The 23,269-nt window shown below is 39.5% G+C and overlaps 1 protein-coding gene across 8 annotated transcripts; it reads right to left on the bottom strand.

The window, feature by feature from the left end:
• Window positions 1-1,235: 1,235 nt before the first annotated feature.
• setmar (SET domain and mariner transposase fusion gene) lies at window positions 1,236-14,935 on the bottom strand. 8 transcript variants are annotated; one of them, XM_055011023.1, is made up of 6 exons: window positions 14,775-14,935; window positions 11,086-11,840; window positions 10,602-10,645; window positions 8,490-8,667; window positions 6,980-7,088; window positions 1,236-5,932 (listed from the first exon to the last, which is right to left on the bottom strand). In XM_055011023.1, the coding sequence occupies exons 1-4, from the start codon at window positions 14,865-14,867 to the stop codon at window positions 8,621-8,623; spliced, it is 939 nt and encodes a 312-aa protein (XP_054866998.1). In that variant the 5' UTR covers window positions 14,868-14,935; the 3' UTR covers window positions 1,236-5,932; window positions 6,980-7,088; window positions 8,490-8,620. The 8 variants fall into 8 exon arrangements, with proteins under 8 accessions (XP_054866998.1, XP_054866996.1, XP_054867002.1 ...); XM_055011021.1 differs by having other exon boundaries at window positions 1,236-5,161; XM_055011027.1 differs by having other exon boundaries at window positions 1,236-7,088; window positions 10,732-11,840.
• Window positions 14,936-23,269: the final 8,334 nt, after the last annotated feature.

The following is a 23,269-nucleotide window of genomic DNA, read 5'->3' as shown; positions in this document are numbered from 1 at the left end:
GAGGAATATGCTGCAATATGAAATCATAAAAACTTTTCATTACAAAGATGTTGCAAGAAAACAACCTCATCAGGTCATTTTTGACCCGCTTATGCATCCAACGGTCGGAAACAATAGAAAATAGAGAAAAGAATTTTTATTGGGGAATTGTTTTGCCATGGAGCAGAAATAGGTGGCCTTTTTAAATTATGTTTAATAATTGTAACCATTCTCTGCACCAAAATTCAAAAGTATACACAAGAGACCACACACATATAGTAAAATTGTAATATTCATAATAATTTTATTTATATACTACAGTAGAGTTTGCAAAATATTTTGCAGGCAGGGTTAGGGTTAGTAATAATTATAGCAATAGCAAATACATATGTAGATAAGTACATAAATAAATGGTAAAAAGGATAATAAATGTTGTGCTCATTTGCAAGTAGTTTTTAAAATCATAAAAAAATAGAATAATAGCATTCTGCATTTTTATTTGACCTTCATTAGCTGACACTGTTCAGTAATTATAATGAAAATATAATGAAATTATAATGAAAAGTGTTCATTACATCCTATACCCACACACTCTGACTTTTACTCTTTACTTTCATTTTTTTTACAAAGCTGACTTTAAGAAATGCACAAAGAATTCCAATGTGCCAATAATATAATATAATATAATATAATATAATATAATATAATATAATATAATATAATATAATATAATATAATATAATATAATATAATATAATATAATTATACTGTTCATACTGTCATTTATTTCCATATTAATATTGACATTTATGTATCTTTACATTGTTTTTTTTCTTGATCTAGTACATCTATATCATCTACAGCTTATTATATTCATATGCTTAGTGTGTCCATATCACTGTTTATACTCCTCATTCTGTTAATACTGCATCACATTGTATATACCTATGCTCTTTCACTCTATGCAATGACAATAAAGTTGAATTAAATGCAATCCACTCTTATGTATGAACAACACGTTGTGGTCTGTGGCAAACATGTCTCTGAGTGATCAAATCCATGTGACTGCAGGTTTTTTGTCAGCGTCTACATTATTTCATGTATGTAACGTCAAAAACAGAAGCACACATACTGCCTTACAAACAGGGGGGTCGTGCTGTGCATGTCAAAGTGTGAAAGGACGTGAGATAAAGACATCAGTTGTGTGCGCAGCATCCTGTCAGAAACACTGATTTGGCCAGTGGCAGTCAGATTCCTGGGTTTGTAATGTATTTATTTATTTTACAAAGAGACTCTTGTCAGATTGTACAATCAATGCTCGCTGCTTATTCACACAGAGATGATTTTTCTTATAGACCACCGGGTTTCTATATTTGCAAACTTCAGAAACCTCAATCTCACAACTTTGAGTGATCTGGTTTATTTGCAGTTGACCCATTAAAACCACAGAGCGACATTTTCAGCTACTAGAACTGGAACAGACTCTTCTGTGTATTGAATTCACAAATACCCCGTCATTTGAATTTTAAAAAAGGGCTCGTAGGAGGGCAGTCCCCTTCTTCCAAAACAGTAAAGAAGCCTGCATGCAGTAGATGGTTACATCTGAAAATGTGTAAAAGCTTGAATAACCATATTTATTCCTCATTTCAATATGAATGGGGACAGAGAGGCACATGGAGCAAAAGAGCACTTTCATCCCCAAATTGGGCCCACTGGCATTAAGCAAACCCATCGATTAGCTTTTAATTTGGTTTCTTAGCTGCAGGATCTTCATAGATAGTGAGAGTGGACTAAGTGGGGGGAGACAAGTGTCCATTACCGTGAAAGAGCTTCTTTTCTGTTTCTACATTCCACATCTGCTCTTCACAATGCACATTCAGGTCTTTGAGATGTAAATGGGTACAGATTGCTATGTTGTAGAGCACTGTGAGGCCAAAAAAAAAGTGTGATTCATGTTTTAATGATCGACATTCCTGGTGTTGATATGAAACACAGGGCTGGCATGATGCAGAGGAAAAGCACTTATTATGCATGTAAGCAAAGTCACTTTCTGTGCTGCTAAACACTCTTATTGGTTATGCAATCCATCATCACTATTGAATTATAAAACAAATTCTATCAGAAGTACATTCAAAACCACTTATGTAAAAACAGATGGTGCTAATTCCTTCGCTAAGGATGGAGGTCGGGTTTATGGCTCCAAGCATCGTTTGTGTGTCTGAATGTGATGATGTCAAATTCGTGACATCACAGTGTTTGAGAGATAACCCTTCTTTCCACTGAAAGTATCACCGGGCTCTGGCTAAATTTGACATTAAGTGAAGTTGAATACAAATCACCGAGTACTCAGTTGTCATGGATACAGTGTACAGACGACTGGCTACCATTCTACCAGAGAGAGAGAGGAGAAAAATAAGGGTTATAAATATAAAACTGGACACAACTGCTGCTGTGTTTGTGAATTGCAGGAAGTTGGATGTCAGAGATGGTGATTTTGTAGCTCGGTGAACGTAATGCTCTCTTTATTCTCTCGGTAGTTTGGTTTTATTTTAGAACCCCGCTTTAACCTGAAGAGCTCGTCTGCTGCCAGAAGGCTTTTTCCCCACACGATGCCTGAGCACAACAGAACCAGCGGTGTAGATAGACATGAGAAGGGATGGGTGTGGAGATAAATTGATTTCTCGTGTTCTGCAGGGGTCATGAACAAGAGCACAAGTTAGGCGCGAGGGAGAGGTGATGCATCTCGATCGGTAGTCTGTGGAAACACTGGGCTGCTTTTTTTGGTCAACTGAATACATAAATGACTAACAAATTAACGAATACAACATCTGCATGCTTGGAATGCACCGGAGACAGTGGGATGACAAAATGCAGCGACCATCTGTGTGGGAGCACAGATTGTGAGATTCATCATTGTGCATGTGTTACAGCGAGTATTCTCATGTGCAGATTCAGGCCTTCCCTTAGCGGCGATGTGTGGGCACAATGGTTGGTAGCTCTCTCGTCTGAGGCGCAGATAGTCCTCTGTGTGGGCCATGCCAGCAAAAAACTGAGCCTCACATTCACCACAAGTGTCAAAGTGGAGCAAAACGTATTGATTTCGTATCAGAGATTAAGTTCATAAGTCCAGAATAAGTCTAGTTTTGTGAAAGGGAGGGATGAAGGTCTCTTTAAACCTATAACTCAAACTTCTGTTGTGGATCTGGGACAGCAAACCGCTGAGGACATTAAGCCGCTGGGAGCAAGAACCATAGATAATGGCTTATTAGCAATTTCAAGTTATATGTAGAATACTGATAGAACTTCTTGTAATTTCACAACCATTCTGACAGATTTGCTCCATAAACTATTAGTGGATTAACTGCACCAATGAGTCATTTCAAGATCTGCATGCACAACTGGAGGACAGAACTACATGGTGTGAACAAGCGTCGCAAAAAACCCCCCCAAAAAACACACTTTGCTGTGACTAACTGAGCTCAGGATCTTCTGGCGCAGGGTGAAAATAAACAACATTCCTCTCGCTGCCTTCCAGCCTTTTTCAGTGACGTATACAGACAGTGAATGACATCACACTCCACTGTTGAGTCGAGTGTTGGACGGATCACACACACACAAAACCAGACTCAGACAAGTGGATAGTGCATAGTTATCCGCCCCCTCCTCATAAACTTTGCATTAAAACAGCCTATTGGAAAGCAGCTGGACAAGAGAACATTTGCTGAGTCATCGTGCATGAGATAACACTGCGTTATGACCTTGCAGCCTTTTCAATTATTTGTGTCAAAGCTACTTCCCTGAAAAACAGAGATGTCACTTATTTTCTCGCCTGCAAGACAACAGGTATTGGTACGCCACCCTAGCATAAGGAAGAGATGTACCTCCCTAAAAATAAAAGACAATTATGCTGGTATAATGGCCTGCATATCCCCAACGGAAATAGTCTGATTAGACCAGCTGCAGAGATAGTCTAATTAGGCCTTGTGATTTTGTCATATAGCTCGTTTCCAACGTAGGAAAAATAAGTTTCACGTTTCATGCTGCATCTATATTCAATGCATACTATACGCCAGTCTACATAAAGAAGGGCTTTATGGTAATAATGATAATTAGTGTGCATATTTTTCAGGCCCAAGCAGAAATATTCAAATAGTCAGCTACATTCAGCTAATCTCCTCTTCATAAACACCATGCACAGAGCAGAGGATCACTTCACCACATCCCCTTGGTTACAGAATAATCAATATGACAGACTATATACATATGCCAGAGGGAATTGTCTGCCAGGTGTCTGATTTAAGCAGACAGACGTGAGTATATTTTTGCACATTGGTTTACAGACGAGACATTTTCCTGTTTGAGCTAATCCCGCTGAAGGGAAACAATGTCCAAGTAGGCAGTGGTCTGAAGTCACCTATTTAACCTGCAGAACATGTTCTGTAAGCTGCTTTAACTGCAGGTAATCCAGGATCAGTAGGAAGGGAGGATTTCTCACCTCACTTTCATTGCATGTCATAAACTAGCTGACCTGGCTGACTAAACGAGTCTGTGTAGATGTGTTCTACCATAGAGTCATACGTTCTAGTTACATTACAACTAGCAGACTCAATATGACAAATGTAGCTGCACTGTTGACATGAAAAGAGTAATATCACAATGACTAACACAAAATCTCTGCAAAATAAAGGTGATACTGGCCTTGATTTGGGATTGGGTGCCATTGTTTGTTATTGCACTGTTGCACATTATTTAAAAATCCTCAAGTATAACTTTGCACATGATTAGTCTCAGTCTGACAATAGAGTCACACATTTACCAACTGCATGCCCAACTGAGCATGAAGACTCCATGGGCTCATTCACTGTAAGACTGGGTCCTTGTGCTAGATTGTGATTGCAGTATATATGTATTATATTCATGCTTACCGGTTTCTCTTTAGATTATGCCTTGCAATTTGCTTCTGAGTTCCAATCAGAAGGCTGAAGTAAACACATGTACACTCCAAAAAGTGCTTAGTTCAGAATTTGTCTGCTGTAAAACACAGTGTAGAGGTAGTTAAGATGTGCATGTATGTGTAGCTCTTGTCGGTATTGACAGCAGCTGTGGAGGCGGGTGCTTTTAGGGTTCCAGAACTTCCTGCTGAGACTGCTGCAGGTGTCTTGGGCCAAATTTAACTTCACATCTGTGATGGGAGGAGTCAACATGAAAAAAAAAACTCTCCAACAACCTTCCCCATTATACAGACATTACATCACAATAAGACATACTACAGTCGGCAAAAAACAGATCCAGTGTGAAGAGTATGCCACTGTGGAAGCCATTTAAAAGCCACATGCTGTTTAATCAGTGCATTTTTCATCAGTACGACAGAAGCGGGAACAGATTTCAACTTGCATGGCACCATGCGGTTCAAACAATTGATTTCATACATGTACTGACGTCATTATTTAAGCAAGAAGATCTAATTAATGAGGGCAATGTTTCACACATTCTGCTGCAAACTGAGACCTTATTATATTCCCTGTCATCAGGGTCTTCTCATATCAAAACCTTTAAAACATTGTTACCACCAGAAATGGCGACTTAGACCAGCCAACATCACAACAAAGTCAAGAGTTCGAAGAAATGCTTTAAATTGGACTTTGAAATGTCTTTCCCAGCTGAGGCCCAGCAGATAGCTGCCATGTTTTCTCTTTTTTTCCCCATGATTTGGCTGCAGGATTCAAGGCAAGGACATCTGCTCCCTCATCAGAGAGGTGCTCCAGTTTTGTACAAATGGACTGCCAGTTGTAATTTCTCCACTGGTCACTCACCCTGAAATAGTGTCTCACTCTTTTATCAATGTGATGCATGGTTCTCATAAGCATCAAGGTGTATCTCATCTCTTGCCCTTTCAAGCTCCACTTGGCAAGGCGTTTAGGTACCAGATTTATTAACCTAAATCAATTTGGGGCTGCAAAGAAGGGCAACGTGCAATGTTAATAACACACCCTATTTGTAAGAATCAAAATCTGTCCTTAAAGGGAGACTGTGTAACTTTGGTGGCAGCTATAAGTGTCACTTATAGGAAATACTACATTGTTTTCCCTTCACTGTCAAGGTTATGACTCATTTCCTTTAGAGGAATAGTTCAACATTTGAAAATAGTTGTAAGAGCTTATTTAAAGGACGAATGTCACTGTATAGTAAATATATAGTAGCTTAGCATAAAGACTGGAAATGGAAGAAAACAGAAAACTGTTTGTTCAAAGGGAACAAAAGTCCACCTACCAGCACCTAAACTACCAAGAAGGTAACACAAACCATTAATCATAACAAAAAATTGACAACTTTGGTTTCATAAATGAGTTGGGAATGTACAGTGTAGCATGTTAATATACACAATTAAGGATCAATCAAAACTACAGAATTCCTTAAATATATAGGGAATTGTACTGTAAATAAAGTACATAATTATTAAGCTTTAGAGGGGCTATAAGTGGTTCAGTCACCTCTTAGCATCTGTTTCCCTACTTTCAGTCTATATTGCTGGTTGGGCTCTTACTCTAAGTGACCAAACTTGTCACCTAACTTTACATTTTAAAAAAAGAAAACCTGAGAGGAAGTGGAATAAAACCACAAGCAGGAAACAACAATCATGTATTTTACATGTCTGCTTTAAAGTATCTAAACTGCTTAGGCAATTTAGGTTCCTATTGTTTTATCATGATTATGTTTGATCAGAACCAGTCTTTTTATATGAAATAATGTGTTGTACCAATTCCACACATCTGTTTAGAGGAAGTAATCAAAGTTGTCAAGAAGCTAAATAAAAAAAAGAATTAGTCTTGGTGCAAAAACAAGCAGCCCCTAAGCTGCATTGATCCAATCAGGTAGGTAATAAGGCCAGGTGGGACATAATCGGGTGCTTAATGAATCAATCAACCAGACCAATCAAATCAGAGGTCTTTAGAAGAGTTTGAGCAGCACTGATTAAGACAGGGAAGAAACCAGGTCTTACCAAAGTGATCCATACAGGTGAACCAGGAGCCTTTAGAGGACGTCAGGATGAGGGTAGTATGAGCACATCATCCCAAACTAAACATCTAGAGGTTTGCAGACCCATTTTCCTGCATGTAGGACACAAATGCATGCTTCAACAATCTGAAGAAAACTGAATAGACATGACATTCAGGAAGAAGCCTTTGCTCTCAGGGAACAAAACTAATTTCCATCCCAACTTTTCCAGAGAGCACCGGGACAAATCCAAACAAAACTTGAAGCACATTCTGTGGACAGGTGTGATAACATTTAAACACTGAAGACCATTTGGTCTCAATCAAAGCAGCCATGTTTGGTGAGAAGCCAACACCTGCACACCACCAAAAGACCTTTCACCTGACAGTGAAGCATGGTGGTGGGAATGTGAAGATCTGGGTCCAGTTTTCTTCTTTTGGATTCCATGTAATCAAGGGAATCATTAATTCTGAGGCCTTTCAAGAAATTCTTCACACCTAACCAAACATGGGACATACAATGTGATAATTACCCAAAGCATTCCAGCAAAACCACTAAGAAATGCTGTGAGGAAAACTGCTTTGGTCAAGTCAGAGTTGGGACCTGAGTCTGACTGAAACGTTGTGACTGGACCTGAATCATGCAGTACATGCCACATACTGCTCCAACTTGACCAAACTGCCTGAGTTCTGCAAGAATGATTTGGTAAAATTCCCCTAAAGAAGATGAGAACAGCTGATTAGCTGCTATAGAAGACGTTTGATTGAAGTAAATGCTGCTAAAGGAAGCCACAAGCTACTGACTGGAGGCGACTGCATATTTATGTATGTGTTAAGAAAAGCCCTAAAGCACCATTTCAGGGATGAGAATGACAAATGGAAAAAACTCGGAATTCCGCGGATCCGCGGAAAATTCTCATCCCTGCTATATTTAAATCACATTTTTTACTGCATCCTTGAATTGTAACTTTAGTTTTTATTACTAAAGTTATTTCAATATTTTTATAAGAATAATGATTATATCTGTAGCTTTCTCCAACTACTTTTTGTTTTACTATAGTGATATCTCTTGCTATATTTACCAGTGACAGGCCAAATCAGCAGACAGCAATCATAAAGTGTAAGAACTGGGTAATTTAACTGAAATAAAGGTGAGGTTTAAGCATAAATGACTAAAGCTCAGTGAGCTCTTCCTGAAGAGGAGTGCCGTTTTGTCACTCTGGTATGAAACATCACACATTACAACATTTTTTGGATATTCCAATTGTTCAAACATTTTTGTATTGATTCAAGCTCTTGCACAAACAAACAAATAAAACTCCACCACTACCAAACAATGAAGACGGTCTATTTCCCTGCAGTGTTATTTTTGAAATGCAAGACACACAGACTGCTGCCAACTCTAAAAATACACGACATGATACAGCAGCCTCCTGCATTGTAAAGCATCCTTCATGTGGTTGTTTTTCTGCGTGTGGTGGTGCTGTTGGAGAAGGGTTCGGCGGGGAAGTTCACCTCATGTGATTAACTGCTGGTTGCTAGGTGACAATCCTGGAAAGGAGCCATTCATTCGCAGCCCGGCTCTTCAACAGCCAGGATTTTAGATCAGCCGTCGTGCACCTCTGAACCAACCGCTGCTGTCCAAATCACCTCCTGTACACACAGCCGGTTGCCATAGGGATCCCAGGGACATCTGACTCAAAAATGACATGAGTCACAAATTCGAAGAAAGACTGTTTTTCTCGTTATACTCACAGTAGATTAGTTGAATGGACAGTGGAATCTCTTTTATCAAATCAGTAGAATCTACTGTTAACAGAGGTAAAATACCACACCACTACATAGATAAGGAGAAAGCCAGATGTACCACTTCCTGTACATTTCTGTCCTTTTGGGGCATTTTTTCCTGTATAATCTCTGTCCTAGTTTTCTCCAAGGCCACAGACAAGGCTAGTATCCAGCCACGTTTTCTCACATAGCTGTGCAGTATTTCTGACGATATACTGTGTATTATTATCCATTGGAAAATACTGCATATGTCTACACCTGTTCTTCTATTCGAGTCATTTCAGTTTGGCTTATTGTTTTAATACAGCTGTATGCTTTAGAAACGTTGAGGTTTGTCCTGCATAAAGAAATGTTTGGCATTGTAGTGGCTATTCCTAAACCTATATAGCCACTGTGGTGGCTGTACCTAGGTGTCTGAACCGACACCCATCCAAAAGAAAATAATATCCACAGATAAAACGGTTCAAAAATAAAGCACTATTTATTGTAACAAAAAATTCTTTGAAACTTAGAAACAAAAATGGCATAGGGGTTGAAGCTCCAGTGGAAACTCACCAGCCCCAAAATAATAAGAATTTTGAATTTAAAAATATCATTGTTTTAGAACCTTTGCTGTGAATTGGGGTTTCATTTACTCCAGCAAAATTTACGTTTTGGATGAACAAATCATCCAAAAAGAGTCACCCAAGAAGGCGCACATTCATGTGAAATAAGGTAAGACAGACTCATCGTGGTCATGATGTGCAGACTGATTATGCCTACTATTGTGCATATTTATCACCCTCAAAGGTCAGTTCTGAGCCGGGAAAAACCCACCATGCAGCTCTAAAGGTTGTTTTTTTGTTTGTTTTTTTACCTTTAGCCAGATCCACACAAGCTGTTTCACCTTCCTTTCAGTCTGTATGAAATGTGATGCTAACCGGTTGCTTCATATCATAGACTATGCCTCATATTTACATTGCACACAAGAGAAGACACTGATCCTCTTGTTTAACCCTGGGAAACAAAGTTAATATGCACATTAACCAAAATGCCAAACTATTCCTTTGAGTTAAGATTTAAATCCTCAATGTGGACTAAATCGGGAGCAAAGAACTTCCCATCCTGAACAGAAACAATCTCAGGTAACCCTTCCAGAGGAGAAAATATAGGTCGATACAACACTCGCCTCTCTACTGGGTGACACAAAAAACCAATCAACTTGACAGCTGTCTCCGATCAGCAGGAGGCTTCCATCTCCTCCCCCCTCCCATCCCTACCACCATTTAGTCTCTATCAGCCCCAGTGTGGCTCGAGCATTGGTCCCATTTCTGGATGAAACATGGTCTCCATCCTAATTAACCCAGATGTGGATATTAATAAGATGAAAGCAGGTCTAGACTAGAAACGGGGCAGATTGAGAGGAGAAGGTCCTGATTTCAGAATGGTCACACTAAAGTGGGACACCTTCGCCCCTCCTTTGACAGGGGAATAAAGTCTGTTTCTATATAAACTATATCCCTTGGCCCTTTTTAATTGGTCCCACCTCTCTTGAGGTTTGAGTGCGATGAGATGCCGAGAATATCTAAAAGGAGGGGCCGCATTGCATTACAACAACAAAGACATGTCAAGCTGATGGTGACGTGACAGTTATTACTTTATATATGAATTTTTCCTATTCCAGTGACATCAACATTCCCCTGAACAGAGTTTGAGCAACTGTAAGGGTGTAAAGACCCATTTTGTCTTGCATGGCTATTAAAAGAAACCCATTAAACATCTTTCCTTTCACATCTGCCAGTGCAAATGATTTTCCTTCTCTTTCCAGATTCATGTGTGATGTGACAAATGGGACTTAACTGTGCCAGGGCGAGATGATAGCTGTAAACCCAGCGGGACACGTCCTATAGAGAACAGACAAGAATATCAACAAGTTTGCTCCCTCGGAAAAATAAAACTTGCTACTCTTCTTTTCATTGCATCATCTTACAGTGAGTGGGAGATGGCATTAAGACAGTGGCAGATCAAGAGACACTCAGGGGACCAAACAGGAAACAATGACGGGCGCAGACATGACTCATGCAGCTAATTGTGTTCATGGAGCCACCAACGTGTTGCATTGTGTTGTTCTAATGAGCGGTTGAATTAACCAAGATTTCAAGGAAACTGAAAATAGACCAACAGATAACTGAATAAAGAAAATCCACAGAAAAGGTTTCAGGTTTGAGAAAAATCTTTAGAAACCAATCCATTCCTCAAAATTTAGATAAAAAAAAAACATGAAATGAAATGTATTTTAGATCAGCTGAGAATAGATAAATCAAGAGGAAGGAACTGTGCGCACTTATTGGCACCACAGTGACATGCTTTCCTCTGGAGTCCATCTGTCCTACTGGCCTGTACATCAGCGTCGCTCTGCGTGGACAGCAGCTCTACAGGATTTTGGCTCGTGTGTCCTCCTGAATAGTCGAATGTCAACTCCTCTTGAGCGTCAATGTCCCGTCCAGCGAACAGCGCCAATCTGGGGATTACAGAGTGCACGCGTACTGGCAACATGAACAGGTTGGGCAGGCAGGAGTGGTTGAGGAAGCGGCCTACGTTTCCCACCTGGGCCGGGTCCACAAACGTCTCAGTGATAGAGCCTGTACCTGCATGCTCCCTTACGGCAATGATGTAATTATTTTCTTCAGATCTCTGGCCAAGCTGTCTGCGTCTGGCCTCCCCAAAGCTGATCACCTCCCCTGCATACTCGCACACAAATGTCCCATGTGGGATTTCCTCGAGGGTACGAACTCCCCAGCCCCTGTTGCAGGTGTTGAAGACCTCCAACTTGAGGCGTAGCCCTCTTTGCACCACCCGGTTAGAGCAGGTGTCACTGCAGGTGCAAAGGGCATTACATTCAAACACAGGTGAGCAGTAACCGAAGTCTGTTCTGCTGAGTTCCAGCAGCGTGCCGGTGCAGTTGTATGCCTGACCATGAGTCTGCAGGCAGGAGCAGCTCTCAGTGGGGCAGGAGTGTGAAAGGCAGGAGCATCCAGGCAGGGTGACTTCACTGGGGTCAACGGTGCATCCCGGTCCCTGAACGTTATCTGGGGAATACTGTGAAATGACAGAGAAGTATAAGAAAACTGTGCCAGTCAAAAAGGAATTTAAAATAATTCAAAGTCAGCATAACTGTTAGTTAATCTCCTCTGCTGTTTTCTTTTCAGCAAAAGTCAAACAATCACTGGTTCCAGCTTTTCATTTGAGAGGTTTTGCAACTTTTTAAAAATAGTATTTTACATACAATAAATTGAGTATATTTGAGCAAATTAAAACATCTGAAGATGTCACCTAGAGTTCTTGGAAATTCTGACAAGCTTTTAGCGAACTGATTAATTTATCAAGAAAATAAAGATGCAGATGAATTGCCAATCAGAATTTGTAGATGCAGCTCTAATTCAGACTGAGTTTAGCTATTTTATATGACATTTGCTACAGAGCACAGGGCTGAATGCTTTGCACCTGATTACCAGAAACCCATCAGTCATGAACAACCACAGTTTCATCACAGTCAGCAATGCCATAAATTATATATTCTAGTCCTTCTAAAAAAAAATGTTTTCATGATATTACTGTCAAGAAAGTCCTCTACAGCATTGCAGGAAATGAGTGTAAAGTAGGACAACTCCTGTGGTTCAGGAGAGGCGGCTATTATTTGATTCCCTGCACTGCAGGCAGATGATGTGGCTGTGATGATTTGCTGCTATCTGCTGGAAAAACTATGCATTTCTTTTAACAAAGGTGAGAACCACAAAACAGCAGTTTACAGGACTGTATTCTGATTTATAGAACTTTTAGATTAATCCTTCAAAACAGCAATATAGATATAATAAAACATACTTTTAATTATTAGCCTGATTTCCTTTTTTAATCATATTTTCTCAAAACACTTCCAATCTTATTCTTTGCTGAATTTACAACATCCTTAAAGCTAAGACATATGTGACAGCTTGCATAGTATTATTGCAATAAAATGAAACTGAATTTGGAAAGAAAATATCAGCTTAACACTCTATCTTCAAAATAAGTGTTCTACAAAGTCTGAGCATGTCTCATGTCAATTTTACATAACAGAATCAGAACACTGTTACAAAAGCTAAACTAATATATTGGTTAATATAACCTCCTACCAGATAAAATGGTGTCTCTGTATATGTTGGTTGATACATAACAAGAAACTGCAGTACAGACATGTAAAAGAAATTAAAAGTTAGAAGTAACTATCTATCAAAGAGTGTGACATTAGGTATCAAGTAAACAGTCAGTTCTTAAAGTTGAAGTGGGAGCAGGAAAAATGGGTGAGGGTGAGGATCTGGCTGACTTTGACAGCTGCTGAATTGTGATGCTAAGCAGCTGCGTCAAGTATTTCCAAAGCAGTAGGGGTTGTAGGGTGTTTCCAGTATATAGTGGTTAGTACCTCCCAGAAGATGTTCAAGGAAGGACAAAAAGTGAACCAACAACAGGGTCATGGACACTCAAGGCTCACTGATAAACTTGCTGTGTATAGGACTCCATAGCTACAAATCGGTAACAGTGCCCATGCTGATCTCTATCGATCATCAGATATGTCTACAATGGGAACATGAGTGCAATAACTAGACTATGCAGCAATGGAAGAGAGTGGCCTGGTCTGATGAATTACATTTTCTTTAAAAATCATGTGGAGATCTAGGTGCTTAAGCATTGATTATCTAGAGAAAGGAATGGCAGCAGGATGCACAATGGGAAGAAGACAAACTGACAGAGGAAGCTGCTCTGCTCATGCCCTGGGCAATGTTTTGCTGGTAAACCTTGGGTCTTGGCATTTGTTTAGATGTCACTAAACACTATTGTAGACCATGGGCACCTCATCATGGTGAAGGTATTTCCTATCGGCAGTCAGCCCTTTAGCAGGATAATGCTCCCTGCCTGTTTGACAAACATAAACAGTTCAAGGTGTTAACTTTGCCTCCAAATCACCAAAATCTCAATCAGATTGGCATCCATGGGATTTTCTGAAAAACAAGTCAGGTTCATGGATTCTCCATCTTGCATTTCCCATGACTTATAACATCTTAGTGTCTGAAATCAAAGGACACATTTAGAGGTTTTGTCAGGTCCAGGCCTCTATTGGTTTGTTTCAGCTGCGCAAAGTAGTTTAATTATTGTGGCTTATCTGTGTATGTTTGAATTACAAATATGTATCATGGATTTTCCTATAAAACCAGCAAGCTGTTTGATTGGTTGGTTGGTCAGTCCACCCTAAAATAGCAATATCGATATCAACTCTACAGATGGAGTTTAGCATTGCTTTAGCATGCCATATCACACTGATGAACTGCAGCATCAGAAAGCAACTCTATGAATGCATCTACCGTATGTCTGTGTGTTCCCACAGTGCTCAAAGAAAAGGTAGCAAGAGGAGTTATTATTTAAAGTCTATTCTTACTCCAAGTCAACTCTGATTGACTTAGTATGGTCAGTCAAGTATTACTGCCATGTAAAAATGGGATGAAGACTGTTAGCTGACAAAGAAGCATTTAAAACAACTTTAATGTGTCAAAACAGAGGTGTATCAATTAGACTTTTGTCATGTGCATGTAAACTCTCTGCCACACAGTCCTGTAGCTTAGTGAGGCACTTGGACAAAACAGAGGGACTTTAATTTTCGCATGTGTGCTGTTTGCCAGTATGACAAGTGTAAACATCTACTGTAAGAGAGACATACATTCATGTTTAACTTGTAAAATATATCTAATTGAGATAGTTGGTCTTCTATAGATATAAAACAGCAATGAATTATAAATATATAACAAAACAGCTGACACGGCACGGAGGAACAGTTATGCTGCTATGCTTCTTTAAGTCCAATTGGATTGATTTAAACAACCTTGGATAACCATGACCTGGATGAATGAGAAACTACACAGACAATTATGCTGCTAAAATTCCTGACTATAGTTAGCTTAAATGTGATTAGCTAAAATTAGCGACAAGCTAAAGTAACGTTACCTGAAACGTAGGTAATGTCAGCCCTTCAAATAAAACAGGAACATCCTCCAAACCGCTACTTAAGTCCACAGCAGGTCTGACAGACACGTTCATGTCTGAAGTTTCTGCTAAAACAGCAGCAGAGCAGCAAGAAACGACAACAAACTCACCAACAGGGTAGTAGGAACTTCCGCTTGTTTTATTAGCAACTAGCTCCCCCTAGTGGCGCCTTTCAATCATTACACCGCTGTGATTAAACCTGCTGCTGCTGGTCTCACAACCTGGTCCAAACAGTGTTAGAGCCAGGCTTTTTTTTTTATTTTTTTTTAATAGGTTTTGTCAAGCTGAAAACCAAATTGGGGTAGCATAATGGGTGTATTCCAATATACGCACTACCATACCATGCAACATGCCAGAAAAAGATTTTATATGTCTCAATATTTTGCCAAATGCAGATTATGCAGTATGCAAGCCAGCATGTTTTTTCATGCTTTTCTGGTCAATCCTCAGCGCAGTATCATCGCATATGTCACAGTGTTTCATGCAACACATAAAAAAAAAAAAACTTGAGCGCACAAACAGGTGACAGCTCATTTTACACCACAGACTGCAACAATCAAAGTTTAAAGTGTAATATTCTGATCATAATGCTCATAAAAGACAAAGTGTGCAGTTTTGAATGCAGCAATAGTCTTATTTTATTTCTTCAGCAAACTGGCACTGGCCAAGTAGTCAGTCGATCACTTGCATATTAAAGAGACTTAAGAGATGTTGTTTAAGAAATTATGCAGACAACATTGGCATGTAGATGTACTTGAGAAGTCACACAAATGGTTTTTATGTAGCCCTCAATTAATTAAAAATCTTCCGTTTTAAATTTTGCAATAAGATAATTACTTACTTAACTGACTCACTTCAGCACTTCTGTTGTTCAGTCACCTTATGGATTGTGCAAGTGTAAAACTAGCTAAGCTAAATTAACTAAACTTATCTGAAATCAATTAGTCATATAGAAAATAGATACAGACTTGCTTCCCTTCATATTTTCTAAATTGAAAAGATTGGTCCTTTAATTGACATTGAGAACATACAGCCTCAATAGTTGACCACAGTCAGTACAGAAACAATCTGTGAGGCTGCTTCTGGTGACAGTGAGATAAATTACAACTCTAGTAGGGATGGAATTCAGTGCTGTTTGTCATGTGATTATAATCTAAATATATAATCATAACTAAACATGTAATAAAGACACAGCAAAATTCTATCATGTCTGCTTTCTCAAGTCTCCAGGGAATTTTAATTACTTATCAATGTATCCTGGGAAGTCGACTTATATGCTAGTTTTGTTTCTTTTAAACTCAATTTCCTGAGTCGTGTTAACTCTCAGCTGTTCATTTATTCATTCAACTCATCATTTTAAGTTATAAGAATTCTTGAAACACAAATGTGCAACACCTAACCACAACACTGAGTATAGAAGAATTTACCATCCATGATTTGTTTGTGTACATTTTGTGGAGGGCAGGACAACTATGTTTATATGTCACCAGTTTCCCTATGAACCATGTTTAAGTCCCTCAGGAAAGTCTGCAGACACGCACAGACTCACAGAAAGGGCACAAAACAGTGTTGAAAGTCAGCATCAGAGCCCGCACGTGTTTGATGACCTGACAGTGGGACAGCTCAGAGTCATTATGCACTTAGCTGGAACAAACCTCAAAGTCTTCTGAGTCCATTAGTGTGGAGATTAGGATCAGGCCTATGTGGTTGAACAGTGACTGGTTGTGCTGTTAAAATGCATCTGTATGGAAATAACTGCCATAGAGAAACAGATCTATGAAACAGTTCTGCCTGAAAAATAGAAGTCACTGGGTGCAACTCGAGTTCTATGAAACTGTGTGTAACCCTCTAATGTCCTTGGCTGCGTGGTTTGGTCAGAAGAGTGGTCAGATAGTAGTCAGTGGTGACTGTGGTCACCCTTTAACTCCACCCCGAGTCTATGGGTCATACCTGGGACAAGAGCTCCTCAAGAAAATAACACAGTACAGGCACAGCATGAAACGATTGTTTTATCTAAATTACTGTCAGGGTGAAGCTGGAAAGTACGGACATGAAAATAATCTATTTTAAGCTGTACATTTCTTATTATTCCTCTTTAGCGTCCCACAATTGTCTGTAGTACTTCCAGTAGTAATATCATGTAGCCTGTAGGTGGCAGTCCTTCATAAAGGAAATACTAATATTCCTCTGGTAAATCCACAACTGAACTCCAGCAGAGTCAGCAAGATAAATAAATTAAAAAATCAACAACAACTAAACATGGGTTTGATGACTAATAGGAGTCATTTGGAATCCCACACCAAACACTGTAAACTGTATTTAACTAGAATTTGTCCTGTTTTGCACTCTGGTCCTGGAAAAACCTTCCGAACAGCTTAATGATTTTGTCTCACTGGGAGAGTTCAAAGCTCTGATCGTAACTGAAGATTGCAATTGCTATTCCTAAGCTGGATTCAGTTTTGTGTATCTTCACTTCCCTACTTGCTCCAGTTTTGGTTTTTTTTCTTATTTTGTTGTTGTCATGGTCATTTTTCTAGTCTTTTGTAGCTTTATAATGGTGTTCCTTCTTGGCCAGGTCTCCCCAGATAATTAGATTTTAATCACAAAGGACGTCATGGTTAGACAAAGGGTGAAAAATAAATAAATAACGTGCTTTATGGGCTGTAACCAAAGGCTTTTATTTGGTGAAGAAGCCCTTTGTTACACTCTTCATCTGTTGCTCTCTCCATCAAGATAAAGCCAGTTAAATGCAAAGACAGCACTCTGGATATACACCGAAAACATGGTCTTTTGGTTTATAACCGTCCAGATAAACAGGGCCAGGGCTATAGCTCGGTGAACATGTATTTATTTTTTTGTTGTTGTCTTTCTTTTTTATAGCCGACTCAGTAAGCTGTGTTTCCCTGTCTATCCTTTCTGTGGAGTTACATTGTCGTCATGTGTAATTGATATGCAGTGGTTTATTCTGTGGTGGCCATCAGAGGCAGATGGGGGGAGGTCACATTGTCAGCTGGCATTTCCACGCTGCACACAAGTGACCGAGGATTTTCCTTTGAGAATTGGCCTTCATCTTTGTCCTTGGGCAAAATTAGTGCTGTCAGTTGTTAGCTCTGCATCCACAGCAGACCTTAAATTGCATAGTGGATCACAAGCTCAAATACTGAAAGTTAATCAGGAGTATTTGACAGGAAACTGATGGACAGATTGATTGATACGACAACAACAAAGGCCAACGATAAAAAAAAACAACATTTTTATGTCTTTTTTAAATCAAGAATCTTATCAAGAATCTAATAATGGAGCACAGAAATTTATACAGACCAGCAAATTCAGTTTATTTCATCAAATGAACTCACAAAGGCTTGCAATTCTTCTCATTTGTTCTCAAAATCCACACAAGATTAAGTAAAGAGTCTGCAGTCACCCTGTGTCTCTGTGGGGTTGTGTAAAGGCACGGCAATGTTTTCAACTTGCTGATAATATCTGCACGCTAACACGCTCACAATGATAACACTGGTTTAATGGGAGGTGGCGATAAAAAAGGAATCTGATTACAGGCCATATATGCATAAACTCATATCTGAGAAATGCTGATAAAGCAGATTTGACTCTAAAATGTTAATAACTTAAGTTGTTAACAACCTAGACTATCTGAATCTGAATCTTTAATCTGAAAATTAAAATGATTTTTCATCATCCCAAAGAAGATCTTGCCTCACTTAAAAAAATAAATGTAAGTTTTTCCTCTAACCTTTTAAAGGGCGTCTCCTGGAGGATTTGATATGACTTGACGTTGTGGTTGTGTTGGCTGACAAAGGGCTGAAACAGCGTCCCTCGATCCAGATCAGGCAGGTTGTTGGGGGTCCTCCGTGGGCTCCATTGTCAGGAATCCTTTGACTTTAATGAGAACACACACGCACACCAACATAAAGGAGCTGAACTCTGAGGCTGGACTACAATTGGTTGGAGAGTTAATGAACCAAAGGCATGACAGAGTACGTTCTCCAGGGAGATCATCAACAACAGTCCAGCTCTCCCTCTGATACTGTGCTGATTGACTTGGCCTCAAATTGGCTGCGATGCTTCTCCCAGCTTGTGCGGGAAGCTGAACTGTGGCCTGCTGGATGCTCTCTTGTCGGGTCTGACAGTGGAGAACAAAGAAAATTTCAAAGGTTTTCCTCATCTGCCTGTGTCAGCTTGAGTAGGCATGATTGTGATGAGTTGACTGCTGAGATTTCAAAGGGGCTTTTTCCAACTGCTCCGCCAAGTTCCTCAAAGGCCATCAAAGGCAGTGAAACAAACAGGGAAGCAGATTTGCACGAATTAGTCACAGAAACGTCTAGGAGAGTCAGGGGTTGGATTTTAAAATGCGGGTGGGTGAAAACATGATTCTCAGATAACTTTACCCCGCATTCAGGCACCCTGCAGCAGTCATCCCAGGAGAACTGTGGGTGCCTTCCTCTGCTGCCAGGCAGCTGCGACGACAAGATGATTCACTCACATGACAAGATTCTGCAAAGCAATTAAGCAAAAGAGTCAAAGGGGTTCATCGATCTCCTGAGGCGAGCATCATATTTAGCTCTTCACACTGAAGTTAGACAGAAATTCACAAAGAGACAAAAAGTTAGACAGTGACAACCTGAACTAGATCTCTAGATCTCCATTCCAGCTTTTTGGGTTTTTTGCTAGTTTTTGATTTACCAGCATCTCAGAGAAAAACACAAGCAAGCTTCTCCTGTTACCCTAAATGACACTCCAGACAGCGAAAAACAAAACTTTAAAGATGTGCTCCATATGCAAATTTTACCTTTGGAGTTTTTTTTGCACTTCCTGTTTTGCTACTGTATTGATGTTAGCTTGCTAGTAATATTTTCATCTGGTTTCATAGAGCAAATTTGCATCAGTTTGTGTCCATGTGCAGCTTTGTAGTGGCTTTAAATTCAGGTATCTCTGATGCATTCAATCTGAGCACACCTTTAGAGTAAAATTCTGCCCAGACACTGAAACAGCTGGATTTTCTTGCAGATATTTTAGCTTTAACTTCATTTTGTATTCTACTGCACTGTGTGTCCCAATGGTCGAGTGGCAAAAGCTCCAAAATTATTATGAAATACTGAAGAATTCAGTGCAGTTTCTTTCTCACCTCTGGCAGCAGATGTGGGTGTACTTTTAAAAGTAATTTACAGTTGCTATCATGTACAGTAAAGTCATCCATTGTCCTTTTAGTCAATCTGATCCATAATCCATCCATCCATCCATCCATCCATCCATCCATCCATCCATCCATCCATCCATCCACTGTCCAGCTACTACTCCTGAAGGATCCCCAAGGGTTCTTAGGCCAGATGACATACAATCCCTCCAGTGGGTTTAGAGTCAACCCCAGGATCTCCTTCTTGCTGGACATGCCTGGAAAACCTTCAAAGAAGGCAGCATCCAAATCCGATGCTTGAAACGTCTCAGTTGGCGGCATTCAATGCAAAGTAGCAACAACTCTACTCCATGGTCCTTCCAGGTGTCTCAACTCCTCTACCGATAAACGAAGATCTTTGTCGACTAGCTTTACTTCCTCTTCACCACTACAGTCTGGTACAACACATGCATTACTGTTGATTTTTCACCGAGCAATCTGTCAATATATATTACATTTTTCTGCACTTGTGCACAACATACCAAGATCATTAAACACCTTAACTTGGGGCAACAAGTCACCTCCAAACCAGATGGAGAAATTCACTGGTTTCTGGTGGGGAAACACGTCCTCAGATTTGGAGGTGCTGACTGTCTTCCTTGCAACTTCACACTCAGCCTCAAATCACCCCAATACGCCTGAGGGTCATAGCTTGATCAAGCCAACAGAATCATGCTGTAAAAAGCTACATTTTCAGGTGTTGGATACCCTATTCACAATGGCTGTGCCTTGAGATCTTGTTCGTCAATATCACAAACAGGATTGGAAACAAGTCGCAACAATGGAGTCCAGTAATACTTCATTTTATTGGGTTTCTGAATTAATACACAGTAGAATGCTTAGAAGACAAGATTACAAAGGCTCCATGAAGGTTGTAATAATCACACCAGGACAATAAAAAATGACAACAGCTGCATTCTTAAATTTGTAAGCTGCTTCACATTTTTACACATTAAACATCTGTAACGTTATCTGGCTTTGTATTACATATATCACATTCCATGACTCAGTTTTATTTCACTCTCAGAAACATTACATGCAGAAACACAAATCTTGTAATGTTTTATAGTGTAAAAAGGAATAACAACAGTGCATAACCTCCAGCAATCAATGTGCAGCTTTCACAAATCAAGTTAGCCAGGCGTGTTCCCTGTAAAGATGTTGAATCTCTCAAGAGGTTCCATTCTTCCAACCCAATCGATATTCTTTGTCTGTTTCCACTTAGCCGGCTATGGGTCAGTGTGTGTGTTTTAAATGGGGTGTAATAACCAGTGGACACTTACTCAGCAGGACCTCTGGTGCTGTGGAGAGACAAAAGAGTCTCTTATTGCAGACAATCTGTTTGCATTTAGCCTTGTTTAAAAGACATACTCACTGTGTATGTCAAACTCAAGCTGGTACCTGTGTTAAATAAGTGTTAAATGGCATGTTCAGTTAAATATGGCCTCTCGGTTTCTATCCATTGTTGCAGTAGGACATGAGTCCAATTAAAACATTACAATCATAGAGGTACAAAGGCACAGGTTTCATACCACGTCATTTATATGTATATGTCCCATTTTCTCTGCCTGGGAAATTCCGTCAATTGTGGTGACAGGAAACAGTGTGTGCACTCACTGTTCACTGCTAATGTTCAGCCCTTCATCAGTAATGATCGCACAACCAAATAGGCTCCATATTTCTCAGAGCCGTCACTGCCTTCTGTCTTCAGCATGCACACAGGCATGAAATGGGCTGTCTGTGAGATGTCAACTTGCACCAATCACAGCAGAGAAAGAAAACAGAAAACAGCAATGAACACTTTTTAATGTTGCGTCATCATCATGGAAAATGAAGAACGCTTTTCAACAATGGAAGGCAACTAACCATTGCTCCAGAAAGTAAAATAATAATGAGTGATGATCCTTTGAACAAATTTCTGCTATTAAGGCTGTGGCATTCATTTGTGTTCAAACTTATTTCTGCATGCTTCTCTGCAAGTACTACCATGATCATGTATCTACATAAACAGTGCATTGGACTAAAAAAGAACCAAAAACCAATAACCATTCTAGCATGCACACAGTGACAGTGTTAACACAGAGATGCTGCAATGGGAAACATAATGTTTTCTTTGTTTACATGTCAGTTTGGCATGTCTGCATGGTAAAATCTGATAATTGTCACTAAAGACAGGATGTGGTTGAAGAAAATGTCATTAGATTTGCAGGCATGTGGTCATAATGATTAGACTTGATGATGAGCCTGGATGGAAAGTCAAAGAATAATGTGACAGGAGTTCCTCCTGATAGAGACATCACTAAGTCTATTAAAGAGTCTATAAAACTGTGCCTTTTGGAAAGAAAAAGTAGTGACTTAAATCTACTTGGAGCTCTAAAGAAAAAGTTAGAGCATTAGCAAAATAATAAGGATTTGTAATTGACACCTTAAAATTTGTACAAGTTTTACCAATTGTAGGACTTGTAGCTGCTAAAGTCTGAGTCCTGACAAATCAGTTCATAACCAAATACACGATGCTACGTTTGTAAAATTAGGCCTTTTGTTTTAGGTCATGAGGACCTGACACTTTGAAAATACTAGAGATTGTATATAAAAGATGAACATTGCCACTGTGACGTCACCCACTGGTTTGTGAACTGCTGTTTAAAAGCCCTGAGTCTGGCATTTAGTCATCGCTGTTCGGGTCTTAAAAAAATGGATGTAGCAAGTGTGCAGTGGATCTGAATAAGGAACCTGAGGACACTACGCACAGTGATACAGTAACAGCCTGTCAGTCACAAGGTAGTCCTGCCCTGAAACACATGCTGCTTTATTGTCTGTTTTAACTCTAAATGGTACCAGAATCTACAAAATGAACATCAGGCTTTATTCAAAAGTTCTTGAAATTAGCAATTAGGACTACGAAGTCATTCAGAAAATGTTTAGTGAGTGAACCAAAAAAATGCAAAATAGGGTCATTTTCTAAGATTCTTCTACAAAATTTGACCTGTTTTTGCTAACAGAAAAATCGTCCCCATAAGCCTTTGGAAAGAATATAGTTTACTTAAATGGTGTCTTTCATATACAGTCTATGGGAGATGCTTTGCAATATCATCAGAGTTACACAGGGTTTCCCTAATAAAATAACAAGAGCTGCAAGAAATGCTCCACACTTTCGTGGTTTAAATTGAATGAGGAGCTTCATAAAGGTGAGATCCATTTGGGTTTTGTTACTCATCAGATAGTTGACCTTTTCTAACCTGCTTTCTAATGTCACTGTTGAGCT

The sequence above is a fragment of the Amphiprion ocellaris genome, chromosome 5, assembly GCF_022539595.1.
Source record: "Amphiprion ocellaris isolate individual 3 ecotype Okinawa chromosome 5, ASM2253959v1, whole genome shotgun sequence".
Lineage (NCBI taxonomy): Eukaryota > Metazoa > Chordata > Actinopteri > Pomacentridae > Amphiprion > Amphiprion ocellaris.
The sequence above is the reverse complement of the archived record's forward strand: the minus strand, read 5'-3'. Positions and strand labels throughout refer to the sequence as shown.